The sequence below is a fragment of the Macrotis lagotis genome, chromosome 1, assembly GCF_037893015.1.
Source record: "Macrotis lagotis isolate mMagLag1 chromosome 1, bilby.v1.9.chrom.fasta, whole genome shotgun sequence".
Taxonomy (NCBI): Eukaryota; Metazoa; Chordata; class Mammalia; order Peramelemorphia; family Peramelidae; genus Macrotis; species Macrotis lagotis.
In genome coordinates, this window is record NC_133658.1 from 911,415,632 (window position 1) to 911,429,980 (window position 14,349).

General features: G+C 36.5%; 1 protein-coding gene across 1 annotated transcript; it reads left to right on the forward strand.

Annotated features, from left to right (window-relative positions):
* The first annotated feature begins 1,009 nt into the window (after positions 1–1,009).
* LOC141508931 (vomeronasal type-2 receptor 26-like) lies at positions 1,010–11,479 on the forward strand. Its single transcript, XM_074218019.1, is given in 8 exon segments — positions 1,010–1,233; positions 3,413–3,561; positions 3,564–3,703; positions 4,224–4,288; positions 4,290–5,025; positions 8,739–8,966; positions 10,524–10,709; positions 10,712–11,479. Coding segments are annotated over 8 exon segments (2,496 nt in total).
* Positions 11,480–14,349: the final 2,870 nt, after the last annotated feature.

Genomic DNA, 14,349 nt, shown 5'->3' on the forward strand with positions numbered 1-14,349 from the left:
CTGATCTTCAAATGATAAAGACATGGCACTTCTGTGGTCTCTTCTTTCAGGGGCAGAACTGAAATCTAATGTGCTTGGTCCACAATTAGACGAGTCAAAAGCTGAGGTGGTGGTTAATGAACTTACAGGAATAAACAAAGATGGACTCTCCTGCAACAGGATTTGTTAGAAAGCCCAACCCAATCACCAATTGGGGTCTTTGTCAGTTAACAGCTGCTGAAAAAAATCTCTATGTTCTACTGAAAGAACTAGTGAAAAGATACACTCTACAGGGTCTGTGTCAGAGAACAATACTCAGAGTAATCCTAGATTTTAGAGCTTCTGATTTGCAGATGTGAAGGGGGTAAGGGTAGGAGGGTGGGATCATCTAAAGTCTAGCCATTTGATTACTACTACTTTGTCACATCATACTGACTGCTCTGGTGCAACTTACACAAGCCCCGAGTCATTGAAAGAGCACAGGTTCATAGCTTCATAACTTCTGATCTGCCAGGAGATTCCCTTGCTTCTTGAGTGGACACTGGGACTCCCACCTAATTTATCCTCACTGGAGATGCTGAGGACACAGGAGTTGTGAAGGAGTAAGAAAAACATGTATTTTCACTCAGACACAGTGACACAGGTGCAGAGCCCCTAGCAGCAGTGGTAACTAGTGTCCCTCATGAACTGACCTCTCTCTGAGTGGGTACCATCCATATACACTAACAAGGGCACTTTCAGTGATCTTAGTCAAAGCAAATCCTTATAAATGCACCCTGGACTAGCTAGCAGTATTTCTGTCTTGGACATGAGCTAGAGTCATATTGTATTGTAATTCCACAAGTGTGGGTGGTCAGAGCAAAGGTGGAACAGTTGCTCAGAAAAGAGACAGCTCATCTGCAGGAGAGGTTTCTCTTCCCAAGACACCTGAAGTTGCTATACCTTGGTGATTTTCTTTCTCCAGAGCAAATCACAAACTTAGACAGAAGTCAAGTGGACCTTGACTGTGAACTGGAAAGCAGTCTCTCTGATGTTCTTCCTCCTTTTCTTCTTCCTGCTCCTGCAGCTGCCAGTCTCCTTGTGCAGGGAGAAATGGACCCACTGCTCCTTAGAAAGGACTTTCAGCCCCACATACCACAGAGATGGGGATCTTGTTGTTGGAGGTTTTTTTCCTCTACTCATATATAAAATGAGCAAAATTCCATATTGGAAAATGTTTTTTCAGCACTCACACTACATTTTTAAGAGATATCAGTAAGCATTCTGTTATGTTTAATTATCAAGCATTTGTTTTGTTCTCTATCACCTTCAAATGCCAACTGGAAAAGAACATAAAAAATTTCTTGTAACAAATAAGTATATTCATGCAAAAGAAATTCCCATATTTGCCATACTCCAAAATGTGTGTTTTAATTTGCATATGAATCTATCGCCTTTCTATAATGAAGTGGGTACATTTTCATACATAGTCCTCAGGAAGCTTTATTGATAATTGCATTACTTTAAAGTCTGTTGGAGTTGTTTCTTAGAACAATATTTTTACTAAAGTATAAAGGGTTGTCCAGGTTTTTCTGTCTTCATACATCATCAGGTCATATAAATTTCCTCATATTTCTCTAAAATCATCTTTCTTCATTTTCAGCACAATCATTGTGTCCATATACTATATTTTATCAAGCCATTCTCTAATCAATAAATAATCCCTTCATGTCCAGCTATATGAAGATAAGTTCTTTTCCTCTTTCTTTTTAACTTTGAAGGATTGTTTAATCAAAAGATATCTACACTTCAGAAACCTTTTGGCAAAAGATGTAAGTTGCTGTCCAGAATATCCAATTAAAGTCAGAGTTCCACCCATGTGACTGTCACCTAACACCACTTCCCATATTTGACTTTGTTGATCTGATCAATGTGAGCTGGAAATATAAAGTTGGTTTGATTTGCACTTGCTTCATTATTAGCCATTTGGAGGATTTTCCATATGTCTAGATAGCTTTGATTTTGCTTTTATAAAATTATTTATTTTCACATTATTACTGTAGTCTTGTTGCAAAAGTAAACAAACCTCTCCTCTCCCCACAAAGATACCTGAAGGAAAATAAAGTGAAAGAAAGAAAAATAGTTTTACTTCAGTCTGTGTTCAAATACCATCTGCTCTCTCTGGGATGGATCACATTCTTTACCAAAAGTCCATCAGAAAAGCTGCTTTAGTATTTTTTTCTACTGTTGCTACTGCTAGCTGTATTTCCCTCCATTTCATTGATTCTATTCTCTCTCTCTCTCTCTCTCTCTCTCTCTCTCTCTCTCTCTCTCTCTCTCTCTCTCTCTCTCCTTTCACCCTATCCCTCCTCAAAAGTACATTGTAACTCACTACCCTCTTCTGTGATCTTCCCTCTCTTCTATCACCTTCTATCACCCCATCTCCTTTCTTCCATCCCTTTTAGTTTGGATTTCTTACCTTGAGAATTATCCATATAAATGCCTTGACAATTTATAATTGTAAAATTGGTCTTGGTTTTACAAATGTGAATCAATTCCTTATACAGTTTGGAGAAATATTTATGCAAAGTTGTACCTGTTAACATTTTACTTTCTACTCTTAACTGCATTTAGTATTTTATGGGAGGGAAAGAGTTTTGTTAATTTTGTATAAAAAAATTTCAATTTTATCTCTTTAATTTTCTATATGAATTATTAGGTCACAATCTCTTCTCCAATTCACAAAGTTGAGAAGAAATTTCTTCTTTATGTCTCCAATATGTTTGGGAAATTATTTATTATATTTAGTATATATATATATATATATATATATATACATATATATACATTTGAGATTATATTGTGACATATTTTGACTTGAAATTCTATACCTAATTTCTATCTACTTAATAGCTGATTTTCCTATCTACTATTAAAATTCACCATTATAATATACTTATTTATATTACAATAGTATTTATCTTATTTTTTGTTTTTAAATCATTTTCTGAATAGCTTTACTTTTCAAAAATCCATTTGTTGATTATCTGATGAATTTTCATAATTCTTGCAGTAGCTTCTTGTAATTTTTAGAAATGACTTAGCAGCTGGTAGAGAACAACTGTTATGTTCTAAGTGTGCTGATAACAACTGGATGGAGTGTGAGAGAATTTCTGGTAATACTCTTGAATCCTTGAGAATCGATAATATTAGGGTAGTCAAGTCCTTGGTGCCTCAGCCATTGCTAGTAATAGAGTAAAATATTTAGAGTATAATAATGTGGCTAGAACAATGACTAAAAAGGTTGAGTGATCATGTCCTGTAGAAAAGTGCACCTAGAATTGAACCTTCAAATAGATTAGGAAATTCTCCTTCTAAAATTTTCAGTTCCTTTTCAGGAGAAAGAAAGAGCCAGAAGTATTCCTTATCCCTGATGATATCCCTCCCACTGCAGGTGGCTGCCGAAACATTACTATCAGATCCTGGCCTTAATGTTTGCTGTAGAAGAGATCAACAGGAACCCCAATCTGTTACCCAATATTACCCTGGTATTCCACATCTACAATGCCTATCACAGTGATGAGAACACCTTGGAGAGTTCCCTCATTGGCTATCAGGCCAGGGACAGATCATTCCAAATTATTTCTGTAAGAAGAAGGACAAGTCTGTAGGAGTCACTGGAGGAGCCACTTCTGAAATGACTCTCTGCATGGGAACCCTGCTTGAACTCTTTAAGTTTCCACAGGTAGGGAAATCATAGGCTCAGTTTAACCTATCTGGTTGTAGGTCAGGGTCTGTCATTTGAAATAGAAACCTTGGGGGGGGGGGTCTTGGGGGAATTTTGGTGTCTAGTTTATCTTCCAGGTGACTCAAGAAGAGAAAGGAAACAGAGAGTGAGGTGATGGAAATGCTTCCCTTCATCAGGACTTATAGCAATCAGGATATTCTGAACTACAAAACTTTGAAATTATTCAATTGAATTCTGCAAATAGTTATTGTTTCCAACATTTGCAAGACCCATTGTTCAGTGTTAGTGCTCTTAAGAAGTAAAAAAGTCAGAAATCATTCACATTCTTTGAGTAAGGGTAGATTTGATGAAGGAGATGATACCTGAATGATCAGAAGTACTTGAACAGTCAGACATGAACTACAAATCTATTCTAGGTTCAAGGGAACAAAGATAGTTGGTTGAGATGGGTTAGGTGGGGAAATCTTTGTCATATGAACCCAATGAATTCAAAACCACTCATGTTTGGCCTATTCAGATCAGTTATGATCCCTTTGATCCACTCCTGAGTGATCCAATCTGGTTTCCTTCCATCTATCAGATGTCCTCAAGGAACAGTCCTTCCCCTTGGCATGGTCAGACTAATGCTGCATTTCAAATGGACCTGGGTGGGACTGGTAACCTCAAATGATTCAAGAGGTGAGAAATTCCTCCAGGACCTTCAAGAAGAAATGGTCCAAAATGATGTCTGTGTGGCCTTTAATGAGAAGATCATCACTGGTCAGGCACTAGATGTTGTCTGGTATCAAGGTTTTATGAACAGAATGCTATTTTGCACAGCAAAGGTGACTATTATTTATGGAAATACAAATTCATTACTGATTCTGATGTTTACCAAGAATCCTTATCACCTTCTAAAAAGAATGTGGATCTCCAGCAGTCACTGGGATATTGCCAAAAAACTGGGTTATTTCTATTTTGGTAATTTTAGTGAGTCACTGATATTTTCAGAGCAAACTTGTAAGATTCCTGGTTTCAAACATTTTCTGAAAAACATTCATCCTGACAAGTACCCAGATGATATTTTTCTTAAAAACTTCTGGAACACAGCTTTTGGATGTACATATAAACATGGAAAGGGAGATGGAAGCATCTGTTCACCAAATGCTTCCTTGGACACACTACCTTTGAGCTATTTTGATATCAATATGTCTGATCAGAGTTCTTCTGTTTACAATGCTGTGTATGTTGTGATGTGGGCTCTTCATGAAATATTCTTTGTGAGATCAGAAATGGAATCTGATTTACCTGGTGTCCACAAGATTGTTTACCCTTGGAAGGTAAGGATCCCAGAGAAGCTCTGATGTCCAAATTAATGAGAACCATCATGTCCACAAAGTAGTAAAGGATCTAACAAACAGCTCTCCTCATTTTTCTCTGTAGAATGCCTGCAGAGGAGACAGGTAGATTCGGGGCCAAAAACCATCAGTTCTGGTATTTTCAGAGTTCTGATCATTTCAGATCCACATGAATGGATGTAAAATGAGAATCCGGCTCAATTGACTGACAGGGAGGATATTACGGGGAAAGGATGGCCAGCAGTACTGCAGGCTCCTTGCCTTCAGTAGGCTCTGAGGAAGTCAGAACCAGGGATCTTTGCTTTTCCCCTTAAAGACTTAATTATTCCACAGAAGAGTGATGCAATAGACATTGTCCTGGTTCTAAAGTCAGAGAAACAGATTTCAAATTCTACCTGCAAAACTTTCTCACGGAACTTTCTCCATAGGTGCCACTGAGCAAGTTCTCTGATCTCCCTAGGCTTCATCTATATATGAAGAAGGTTGGACTAAATGACATCAGAGTACCCTTCAAGCTCAGTCTAGAGTTTCATCTTGAGATGTTAAGTCTGGAAACAAGGATTTTGATATTGGCTTTTCTAAAATATAATCTACTTGAGAGTAGAGATTTCTCTTATTTTTGTTTTTAGTTTCCAAAACTAGGAAGATGCCCAGAATATTTTGGAAGTTTGTAATAGGTATTTTTTAAATTGAAAAGCATGGTTTTCACCTATATCCTATCTCCTATCTCCACTTTATCCTTTACAGAACGGCCAATCAATCAGCAGGTATTTATAAAAGTCTCACTATATGACGAGTAATTTGCTAGGAAATGCAGATATGAAATCAAAGATGGGGGAAAAAACCTTTACTCTCAAGAACCTGACAAGGGAAGAGACATGAATAAATAAATGTGTGTATGTGTGACAACAGAAATATATGTGGGCTTGTGAAAATATGTAGACACATATATATTTACTTAGACACATGTATCATAGATATATCATATAGCTATATCCATATATTTGTGTATTTATGTTTATATGCACAATTACGTACATGTGTAAGTTTCTATATTTATATGTCTATATGAGACAACAGAAATATATGTGGGCTTGTGAAAATATGTTTACTTAGTGAAAATATGTTTACTTAGTGAAAATATGTTTACTTGTGAAAATATATTTACTTAGATACATGTATCATATATATATATATAGCACATATATCTATATCCATATATTTGTGTATTTATGTTTATATGCACAATCATATGCATGTGCAAGTTTATATATTTATGTATATATATGAGACAACAAAAATATATGTGGGCTTGTGAAAATATATAGACACATATTTACTTAGACACATGTATCATATATATCATATATCCATGGGCTTATGAAAATATGTAGATACATATCCATTTACTTAGACCCATGTATCATGTATATATATGTATATATATATATATATATAATATATCCATATCCATATATTTGTGTGTTTATGTTTATATGCACAATTATATGCATATGCATATTTCTATATTTCTGTGTGCATGTATACATTTGTATAAAGTTTCAGTTAAGTGGCACGGAGGGTGCTGGAATCAGGAAGACTCACCTTCTTTAGATAAAATATGGCTTTAGACATTAGCTGTGGGAACTTGGGCAATACACTTAATTCTTTTTGTCTCATTTTCCTAACCTATCAAATAAGTTGGAGAACAAAATGGTATACTACTGTATTTGTGCCAAGGAAACATCAAATAGGGTCACAAAAAGTTGGACTGAAATGATTAAATCTGCATAGGTATATGGTGTGCGAGCTTATGGAGTGCATTCTTGCTCTGCTTCTCCATCATTGGTGTCCACCTAATTTCACCAAGTCTCACCTGTTATTGTAAGAAGCTGTAGTATTTGTAGCATCCAGAAAACCTCCTGAGCAGACAGGCGAAACCAGTCTGCGACTAACCACTAGACCTGAAACTTATTGTTGAGTTAGAGTTGTATCTATTCCGACTATGTGAATACTTTCCCTAGCTGATTGGGTGGATAAGATCAATTTATTCCAACAGTCATAAAATCAGCTGAACCAGGGTTGTTTTGAGTTTGGTCATGTCAACGTCATCTACTGCATCCTGGGCCATCCCAGTCCTGTCTTAATTTTGTCCTGTCTCTAGACTTCAATGACTGAGGATGAGAGAGATAGGCTGATAACTTTGGACAAATTTGTCTCATTTGAATCCAATTCACATAAAAGTGAAAGCATCACCCACGATGTCACTGGTTGTCTTCAAAAGCAAAAGGAAATGGGGTGGCTAGGTGGCGTAGTGGATAAAGCACCGGCCCTGGAGGCAGGAGGACCTGGGTTCAAATCCGGTCTCAGACACTTAATAATGACCTAGCTGTGTGGCCTTGGGCAAGCCACTTAACCCCGTTTGCCTTGCAAAAAAAAAACCCTAAAAAAAAAGCAAAAGAACAAAACAACAATGTATGTGCATACACAAAAATGTATTTGCTATACACATATACATACATATATACATAAGATGTATGTATATTAAGGCTGAGATCGGACAATCTGACCTCAGGGCTTCCTGATTTCAGGGTTGGTGCTCTACCTACTGCTTGGGGAGCAGTAGATAGAGCACCAACCCTGAAATCAGGAAACCCTGAGTTCAAATCCAGCCTCAGGCACTTGCTTGCTGTGTGACCTTGGGCAAGACACTTCACCCTGATTTCCTCACATTCAGGTCCATCTCCAGTCATCCTGATTCATATCTGGCCATTGGACCTGGATGGCTCCGGAGGACAAAGTGAGAATGGTGACTTTGTACTGCACCTTCTCACTCAAATCAAATTCACATTCATGTCATGGCATCACTTTCCTGATGTCATGGTCTTCTTTGAGAACAAAGGACAAACATCATCATACTTAAGGCTGAGAGATACTCCTGCCTAACCTAAGGATCTTTCCTTTCAGACTCAGTTTATATATTATCACTTATAAAATCCTTCCTGAATTCCCTTATCAAACAAGATAATATTTGTAAAATAGTCCTTAACATAGTGCCTAGTAAATAGTGGATACTATAGAAATATTCAGTCCTTCTCTTTTTTTCTTCCTCCCAGAATTATACTGTATTTGGATTTCTATTTCAATGATGTATCGTTCAAAAGAATGTAAGATCTTTAAGGAAGGTATTTTTTATTTTCATTTTATACCTCTGAACCTTTGCACAGTATTTACAAGTGGTACATATAATTAATAAGTGGTTCTAAAAACCTTCTGGAAAATAAACAAATAAACAAATAAATTTGTTGGATTGTTTTGGAAGTGGTTTGATTGGCTCAGCAGCACGCTACTTGCTGTAAAGCAACATTGCAAGCTCTCTTCCTGGCTGCATTCCCAATACCATAAGCATCAAATTGAAGGCACCTTTCTGCCCTTTTTTTCTCCATATCCAAAAATTCCTACACCCAGTTTGAGATTTGACCCAGATTACTAAGACGGATCCAGGTTCTGTTTATCAGGTTTATTAAACTGTTATCCAGTTCTTAAAAATGCAGTTTTGTGACATGAGAAAAATGTTATTATTCTGTTATTCCTGTTCATATCTAAATGGTTGATAAAAGTGTTCAATTAGAATCTAGCAAACATCTCTGAGATACTCTCCTGGAAAACTCCCATCTAATGTCCTTCCCTTTCAGCTCCACTCCTTTCTGAAGAACCTCCAGTTTTACAACAGTGCTAGGAACCAGGTGGACTTGGATAATAGGAGGAACGAAGTGGCAAACTATGATATTCTCAACTATGTGACGTTCAAAAATGATACTGAAGTTCTGGAGAAAGTGGGAGAGTTTATTCCTCAAGCTCCACTTGGGCAAGATTTCAGCATTCAGGAGAAAGCAATAGAGTGGCCAGAGTTTGGTAAAAAGGTGAATATAATACAAATGTTGCTGTTATGAATGATGTTAACATGAAAATAGAGTATTTCACAATAATCACTAGCCTTTTCTTCCTAGGGACACATATCACAAAAGCTGCCTGCAAAAAAAAATCAGTTTGTAAATCAAGTTGTTTTGGTTTTGGTTTTGGAGTATTTTTTTTTGGTTTAATGTCAATTTCAGTTGAGCTGGGGCAAAGACAAGAGTACCAGGACACATGCCCTTTTGAATGGAGAATTCAAGAGACAGTGAGATTTCCCCACTGCCCACCAGGGGAAGCAGGAGAATCAACTTGATACATGACACCCAGAGTATAAGAAAGTGGGGGCATTCAGGAACTTTCAATTACAATTAATGATTTTTGATCATTTGCTATTAAGCCAGTAGTTTCTATGTTCTGGAAGAGTCTGAGTGATAGTAGGGCTCTAAATCATTTGGAGCCCTAGAACCAAATCCTGGATTATGTACTTTCTAGGTCAAGGTCCAATTAATGATTATATCCTTTCTCCTTTTATCTCAGACCATGTAATAAGTTTATTAATCCCTTCTACCATATGGATGCCTTTGCATCTAAAGGCAATGTCACATTTAAAATATAAGATACACAAGTCAACAAAGCAAGTGTTGACAAATCTAGGATTTTATTTCTATTTATATATATAATATATATGTGTATGCATGTATATATACATAGATAGATAAATAGATGATAGATAGATAGATAGATAGATAGATAGATAGATAGATAGATAGATAGATATACACTATCCACATGTAAGATAAGATAATTGGGAGAAAGGGTTGAGATTTTCTCAGGAATTCCATCAGTCTAGGTCTCCTGCTCATCATACCTGTCATCATCAATAGATTAAACATCTATAAGAAAGGCAAAGAAGGCAAGATTTTTGAGACTTATAGGAACTGCATCTCCTCCCACATTCCAAAAGAAACTTCAATAGACTAATGTATTCAGAACAATAGAATCATATCGCTGTGAGAAGAGACTATAAAAAATAGAGAGCTCCAAGTAAAGGAGATGGACTCATAAAAACATAAGTTAAATTTAAGAATTCAAGTCAACAATAAACTGATTACTTGGTGACATTCAACTATCACATTTATTATTGGTGGTGGTGGTGGTGGTGGTGGTAGTATTAAAAATTCTCTTCTTTTTAAAGTATTCTAAGAATAATTTTCATATACTACCTAGCATTAATAGAGCACTTTTAGTTTTACAAAATACTATATTTGTTATTTAATGTATTTAAATATTAAATATATTTAATTTAATTTATTTAATATATTTATTAATTTATTTGTTAATTTATATGAGGTAGGCATAATTACTGCTCCCTTTGACAAATGATGAAATTGAGGCAGAAATAAATTAATTGACTGCCCCAGGCGCCAAGAGCCAAGGAATATCTGAAGCACGATTCAAACTTAGGCTTTCCAAGTTCTCTGTTCTATCCACTGCCACCAAATAGTGATCCATATGGAAACATATATAGCCATTTTTATTAACAACCATTTTTGACATTCTGATAGGGAAGGTTTGATGAGTTTAACACACTGAGACCTTATTTGTTCTTTTCAGAAATAGATCAATGCATGAAATGTCCTGAAGATCAATATCCCAATACAGAAAAGAATCTCTGTCTCCACAAAGTGGTGACCTTCCTTGCCTATGAAGAGCCTTTGGGAATGACCTTGGCCTCAATAGATATTTGCTTCTCTCTCTCCTCACAGCTCTGGTTCTGTGGGTATTTGTGAAGTATCAAAACACCGCCATAGTCAAAGCTAATAACTGGGATCTTAGCTACATTCTCCTCATCTCCTTCACCCTCTGCTTCCTCTGCTCTCTACTCTTCGTTGGTCGTCTAACTGCAACCAATTGCCTTCTCCGACAGACAACATTTGGAGTCATGTTCACAGTGGCCATCTCCTCTATTTTGGCCAAAACAATCATTGCAGTTCTGACCTTCAGAGCCACCAGACCAGGTAGCAGGAGCAGGAAATGGGTGGGATCCAGAGTACCTATTTCAATTGTTCTCTTTTGTACCTTGTTTCAAGGTATGCTCTGTGGAACCTGGCTGCTGCTCTCTCCCCCACTCCCAGAGGCAGGTATGCACTCTGACCATGAACATATCATCCTGAAGTGAAATGAGGGCTCTGTCATTGCCTTCTACTTTGTCCTGGGCTACATGGGATTCTTGGCCCTGAGGAGCTTCATTGTGGCTTTTCTGGCCAGAAATCTCCCTAACACCTTCATTGAAGCCAGGTTCATCACCTTCAGCATGCTGCTATTCTGCAGTGTCTGGATCTCCTTCCTCCCCACATACTAGAGCACCAAGGAGAAAATGATGATGGCTGTGGAGGTCTTCTCCATCTTGAGCTCCAGTAGTGGCTCGTTAGGCTGCATCTTCATCCCCAAATGCTATATGCTCCTTCTACAGCCAGAGAGGAACACCAAGAAAACTTTAAAGAATAATACCAATTGCTAAGTCATTCTGAAATGTTTTGCATGACTTCCACTAATAGTGTGAGATGTTTACAAATTAACACAAAGTAGTCTTGCTTTGAAATATCCCTGTGAAACCTGTCTGAACTCTTGATTCTACTGAACTCTATTCTTATACATACCACACTGTTCAAATACCTTCTGAGGCATCAGTTTCATTAGGGCCCTCAATTTCATGAATCTGATGATGCATCTTGCATTGTTATCTCTCCTCCCCCCCCCCACTCAATTCATTTTTGATTTGGAGAAATTCTTCCATGATTTTTGCATGAAAAACACTTCCTTTCCATTTTTTCACCCATATCATGGGTTAGTCTTCTGCTTAATTTGTCTCTCTCTCCCAGAGATACTCCCTTTTTTCCTCTTCATCCTCTCTAACCTTCCTGAAAAGAAGATACATATACATTAAATATATTTTTCATTACAAAATTCATTTGTTTTTTGTATTGTCTCTTGTATACAGTTGCATCAAGGGATTGAATCTCCAGATAGATAGATAGACAGACAGACACAGCAAAGACGGATTGACTGACAGGCAGATAGATAGACAGACAGACAGACAGACAGATAGATATATCTATAGATAGATAGATAGATAGATAGATAGATAGATAGATAGATAGATGAAATTGATATAGGGGTAGTATACATATATATGTAGGAGGTGATGATACAAAAGACTGAAATTCTGGGATCTTATTTTTAGCCCTATAAAGGAAAAAAGAAGAAAATGTAAATAACTAATGATCCTTAATTATGTGGCATAGTGGATAGCTCCTATCCCAGAGACAGGAAGACCAGAGTTTAAGTGTGACCAAAGACACTTATTAATTGTATGATCCTGGGCAATCTACTACTTGCCTCAAATTATTTATCAATAGAATTAACCAAAGGAGAAAAGGTCAAACTACTTTCTTGCTAAGAAAGTTCCAAATGAAATCACAAAAGATCTCCATGACTGAATTGATTGAAAAACAACAAAGCACATCATTTTCAAATATTTTAAAGAATAATCTATGTATGTATGTGCTTCTAATAAAGTCATAAAATGAGTCAGTCACTAGGCATTTATAATATAGAGAAATTTGAATAGAGGATTCATAATACAGAAAATTAATTGAAAGGAGTACATAGCACTTTACATTTTAAAAACTCAAAGTAAGGGGGCTGCTAGGTGGCGTAATGGATAAAGTACCGGCCTTGGAGTCAGAAGTACCTGGGTTCAAATCTGGTCTCAGACACTTAATAATTACCTAGCTGTATGGACTTGGGCAAGCCACTTAACCCCGTTTGCCTTGCAAAAACCTAAAAAAAATTGACTGACAAAAAAAGAAACAGGTAGAGGAGGAATTTTAAGGTAGAATGGTAGCATGTCAACCTAGAAAGTATATAGTCAAGCAGAAGAGGGTGATGCACAGTTCCTGGTACATTGTAAGCACTTAATGTAGATCAATTGACTAATCGACAGGCTCAAAGGTTGTTGAGAGATCAAGAAAGTTTAGGATTGAGAGGTGATTTGATTTAGCAATCAGATCAATAGTAATCTGGGAAAAAGCAACTTTATTTGATTGATGAGGACAGATGCCAGACTGCAAAGAATTAGAAGGAAATAGAAGGAAGGAAAGCATTGATTATAGTGTATTCAATAAATGTTGTTGCTCATTTCAAATAGTGAATCCTTTAAGGGAAAGCACTAGTCTTGAATGTAATTCTGTTTTTGCATTAAGCTGGTTATTATTATTATTATTATTATTATTATCTTTTTGGTGCATAGGTCTAGTCAGTAATATGAGAAGCAATTACTAAAATTAAATCTGATTCCAAGTTCCAAATAAGCATTTGTTCATATAGATGTGACAAGCTATAGAGCAAATGGAGAATGATGAATCAGAAAACTTTTAAGCTAAAAGTTGAGAAAATATGAACACCAGAACTGTTATGTGATTGGGAAATGAGTGTAGTTTGAGGAAACTAGATGGTACATTGCTACATTTAGTCAGGATGATCTGAGCTCAAATCTAACTTCAGAGATTTTTAATTTTTTTTATTTTCTTCCAGTTTATTTTAACATTCATTTTTCTAAACTTTGAGTTCTGAATTCTCTCCCTTTTTTCCATCCCCCTACCCTTCAATGAGAAAGCATGTGAGACAGGTTAAACTGTGTAGTTTTGGAAAACTTTTCCATAATAGTCATGTTGTGAAAATTAATTTAGCCTGTCCCCCCATAAAAATATCAAGAAAAATGAAATTAAAAAGTATGCTTCAATCTGTATTAAGACATCATCAACTTTGTCTTTGATGGATAGTATCCTTTATCTTAAGTTCCTCAGACTTGTCTTGGGTCACATCATTGCTGAGAAAGGCTATCACTAACAACTGATGATCCTACAATATTGGTATTACTTTGTATATAGCACATTTCCCCTTGCATCTGTGCATGTAAGGTTTTCCAGGTTTTACTGGGAATATCTTGGGAGCCACTGGTTCAGTGCCAGGGGAAGCTGCTTCTGGAGCTCTTGACTCATAGACAGTAAGGGGATGAGAAGGAGATTATGGAGGTCTCTTTGCTATCACTGAGGCAAGACTCTTTTGCTTTGCACATACTTGGATCTGGGTCACAATCCAAGATTAGAGTCCTAGGTCTCAGTCCAGAAAGAGGAGTAATGTTTTTCTTGGCTACACAGTCTTAATCTACACCAAGTAACTTGCTTTCTCAATGAAGGATGTAGGGTGGGGAAGAAAGGAAAGAATTTAGAACTCAAAGTTTTGGAAGTAAATGTTGAAAATTGCTTTTGTATGTATCTGAGGGGAAATTTTTTAAAAATAAAATAGAATCAACACATTTAATAAAAT